Source organism: Amblyomma mixtum, chromosome 6 (genome assembly GCF_055824585.1).
Source record: "Amblyomma mixtum isolate Tamu chromosome 6, ASM5582458v1, whole genome shotgun sequence".
NCBI lineage: Eukaryota > Metazoa > Arthropoda > Arachnida > Ixodida > Ixodidae > Amblyomma > Amblyomma mixtum.
Genome location: NC_143017.1, coordinates 22,862,818 through 22,866,914, shown reverse-complemented (window position 1 = coordinate 22,866,914; position 4,097 = coordinate 22,862,818). Strand labels below are relative to the sequence as shown.

Below are 4,097 nucleotides of genomic sequence, written 5' to 3'. Positions count from 1 at the left end.
CGATGGGACCTGCGTTGTGGAAGTGCGTAAATGTATGGTTCTTGTTTTAGTGGTGAATAAAAGAACTTGTGAAACAGGACAAGACTGGCTATGCGACGGCGAATAGAAAGATTAGCTAGACCTGACTGAGATTTGAGGGATGATATGCTCACGTCGTACGAATATGAGGAGTGAATGAATCTGATAGCCCTGTTTTGAACAGCTTCGATAGCGTGTGTTAAATATTCTTGATGAGGGCTCCAGATGGGTGATGCGTATTCAAGTTTAGTTCTAACGAATGAGATGTACGCTTGTAGTCTTACGTGTTGTGGGGCTTCCCGTAGGTGACGTTTTAAGAAACCTATTGTTTTATTAGCAGATGATATCAGGTTAGTCACGTGCAAACGCCAAGATAAATCATTAGAAATGGTGACTCCTAAGTATTTATATGACTGGACGAGGTCAACTGGGGAATTGCAGACTGTGCATTTGAAAACAAGAGGATTTCGACGGCGGTGAAAGGACATGCACTTGCATTTGTTAGAGTTGAGCATCATCATCCACTGGGAGCACCAGTCTTGCACATGGCGCATGTCTGCCTGAAGGGATTCTTGGTCAGAATGGTTAGTCACTGAGCGATAAATGACGCAATCATCGGCGAACAAGCGGATGTGACAAGAGACATGCTGGGGTAAATCATTAATGTATATGAGGAATAACAAAGGACCGAGAACAGAACCCTGTGGGACGCCAGAGGTTACTGGAAGCGGGTTGGAAAGTTGGTTATTAATGACGACGGACTGAGAGAGATGCGTGAGGAAAGCTTTAATCCATGCAATTATGTTCGGATGTAGGTTCAACTGGGAGAGTTTAAGAAGCAAGCGTTGATGAGGTACTTTGTCGAATGCCTTAGCGAAATCTAGGAAAATGGAGTCAGTTTGTAGGTTAGTATCAAGGTTGGCGTGAATATCATGTATAAAAATGGCTAGTTGAGTTTCGCAGGAGAACCCCTTGCGAAATCAATGCTGTGATGGATGGAAGAAATTATTTGAATCCAAAAATTGCATGATTTGAGAGTAAATGACATGTTCCATGATTTTGCACGGTACACTTGTTAATGAAATGGGGCGATAATTAAGAGGTGAATCAGTACTACCTGATTTGTGGACGGGAACGACCTTCCCCACTTCCCAGTCGTCTGGAATGGTACCTTCGGAGAGTGATTGCGAGAACAATGAACAAAAAATGCTGCAACAGACTGATTTAGTGTTTTTCAGGACCTTTGAATTGATTTCATTTATGCCAGAGGCCGAGGAATTGTTAATTTTGTCGATTATGCACGAAATTCCATTACTGTTGAAGGTTATCGCGTCCATGCCTGTGGTGATTATAAGAGGCAATCTAAAACACGGTGCTTCGGATTCGTTAGTAAAAACGAAAAAAAACGCAGTGTTAAACGCGTTTGCACATTCGATATCAGTCATCCTTTCACCAGAATTGTTAGTGAGGGTTGGAAGACGTGCTTCCTTCGGGTTTATCAATTTCCAGAACTTCTTGGGATTATCGGTTATCATTTTTGGCAGATCAACTTCGTAAAATGAACGCTTCGCACTTCTAATCGCCGCCAAGTAGGTGTGTTCGGTTTCGTAGTATTTATCCCAAGCCTGCTGGCTTGCTTGACGCTTAGCTGTACGAAATGCGCGTTTTTTCATATTTTCAAGCCTTTTAAGAGCTTTTGTAAACCAGGGTTTTTGATTATTTTTTCGAAAACTTCGTGTCGGAATATATTTATTGATCAATTCAGAAAACTTATGTTTCAATAGCACCCAGTTGTCGTTTACACTTCTACTATGAAGATCCGTTTGAAACGTCGATAGAAAGTTAGTTAGTTCGGTGTTAATTGCGTCATAGTTTCCGTAATTGTAGAGGCTAATAGTTTTCTGAGTAGTTTCTCTTATTACAGGTGAGAAGTTAAAACTGGCATGGATTACTTTATGATCGCTGATTTCCCTGAGATACGTAATGAATTCTAGGCTGTCTGGATTGGTGGTCAGTATAAGGTCGAGTGTGTTAGCCGTTTCCCCTGCGACACGTGTTGGTTCGGAGATTAGTTGGGTTAAATTAAAATTAAGGCATACGTCTATAAATTCTTTTGACTCTTCTTGACTGGCTATAGGCTGAGACTGGTTATGCCAGTCGATATTGGGGTAGTTGAAATCCCCAAACAGGAGGATGTGTGCTTTAGGGTGCTTGGAAACCATGTTATCTAAAATATTGTGAAGTTTGCGAGGAATGTCAGGACTGCTGCGAGGTGGTCTATAACACACACCAATTAATATTGTCAATGGGGATGCCCGGCACATGATCCATAGAATTTCTAAGTCTGAAGTGACTTCAATGCCAGAACAAGATAACTGCTCATGGACTGCAATCAAAACTCCTCCCCCCCGAGCATCTTTGCGATCAGCGCGAAAAAGACGAAAATGAGGCAGGTCGAACAATATCTCGGAATCTGTGATGTCGTTATTCAACCATGTTTCAGTTAGAACGAGCAGATTGCTGCCTGACGATGTTACAAGATTTGACACGACATCACGTTTCGGCAGGAAGCTGCGAATGTTAGTAAAGATTACCGATAATGGAAAGTTGGCACGAGGAGTAGGCCGGGAAGATCGCGATGACCGGGAAGGATTAGTTGATTGTTACGATATCTCTTGTACGGTCTGAGATGATTCATCAAAAATATAGCGTTTTGGGCCAATATGCATCGTTTTGAACCTCAGGGAAAAAGACGCAGACTTTGCCTTGGCAAAAGCCACAAGGTGTTTTCGGTAATTTTGGACACGACGTGAAAAGTCCTCACCGACGCTATAACCGGTATCCTTGAATTTCGGACCTTTTGAAAGAACTGATTCTTTAGTTTTGAAGGATATACATTTAACGATGACCGGGCGTTGCCGGTCTTCAGAGTGGCGTCCGAGGCGATGGGCACGTTCTATATCATTTGCACTTAGCTGGGTGTCGAGGTGTTCGGAGCAGTGACGAATTATTAGGTCCTCGGACTGCGAGTATGTTTCAGAAGGGTTAGTGTCAGGCAAACCATAGAAGATTAGGTTGTTGCGTCGGGAGCGATTTTCCGCGTCGTCAAGGCGATCCTCTAGTACACCAACTAGGCGAGCAGTCTCGGTTGCTGTGGTCTGCATTGCCTCTAGATCTGAACGGAGTGTGGGTAGATTTTCACAGTGGGTTTCTAGAGCACTGAGCAGTACGGTCAAATTAGACATTTTCTGGTTCATTGAGAGCAATTGACCCTTAAGCCCCTGCACTTCATTCACTAACTCTGCCTGGCTAGAAGACACCTTCTTCAGTTCGCTAAGGATAGTGTCGAGCTTATCGGGGCCAGGGTTGCTCTCAATGTCACCACACAGCAGCAGAAGAGACCGAACAACATTAAAGCACTCGACACTGATAACAAGGCAACACTGGGGGCTCGGGAGCTGTACCAAAAAGTAATTGCTAGTTTTCTTTGAAAATAAACTCAGATGGTTACCAACCTGCATGGCGAAGACGGGTGGATTAGACCGTGTTGTGGCACAGCCACCGAGCCCACAGAGTGCTGGCGTCGGTTGTTGCTCTTTTATCGACTGTCCGTAGAATGTCGCTGACGATGGGGCTTTCCAGTCGAGTCCGAGGGTCCAGTTTGCTTGAGTCAGTAGCACAGGTGCTGGGGCGTCAGTAGGTGCAGTGCAGAATGTCCCACCATTTGCACTGCGCATGGGTGCACTTTCGTTTGCTGTCATCCAGGAACCGCAAAAGGCTGCAAGGAGCATGACGCAGATGATCATCGGCGAGAAAACCTGCATGGTGAAGACGGGTGGATTAGACCGTGTTGTGGCACAGCCACCGAGCCCACACCCTGCCCTGACTCGTTAGAGGCTGCCAAACAACTCTCGGCAGGGTTCGCCTTCGGTGGCGTTGGTTTTTTTTCCTTCGAAACAGGAGTTTCTGCGTCGGAAATGTACCGACACCTTCGATGACGTCATCATGCCCCCCTCCCCCCTACTTGGCGTTGGGCGCTGCGGAGTAGCTTGAAGGGCGCCTGGACTTTAATCGGCGAT

At 45.2% G+C, this 4,097-nt stretch overlaps 1 protein-coding gene across 1 annotated transcript; it reads right to left on the bottom strand.

The window, feature by feature from the left end:
* Window positions 1-2,681: 2,681 nt before the first annotated feature.
* Window positions 2,682-3,842, bottom strand: LOC149338417 (uncharacterized). The gene has a single exon (XM_089550317.1). The coding sequence runs from the start codon at window positions 3,840-3,842 to the stop codon at window positions 2,682-2,684; it is 1,161 nt and encodes a 386-aa protein (XP_089406443.1).
* Window positions 3,843-4,097: the final 255 nt, after the last annotated feature.

What these genes read in the sequence shown, in the direction of transcription:
- LOC149338417 (XM_089550317.1), bottom strand. Translation starts at nt 3,842, where the DNA reads ATGCAGGTTTTCTCGCCGATGATCATCTGCGTCATGCTCCTTGCAGCC.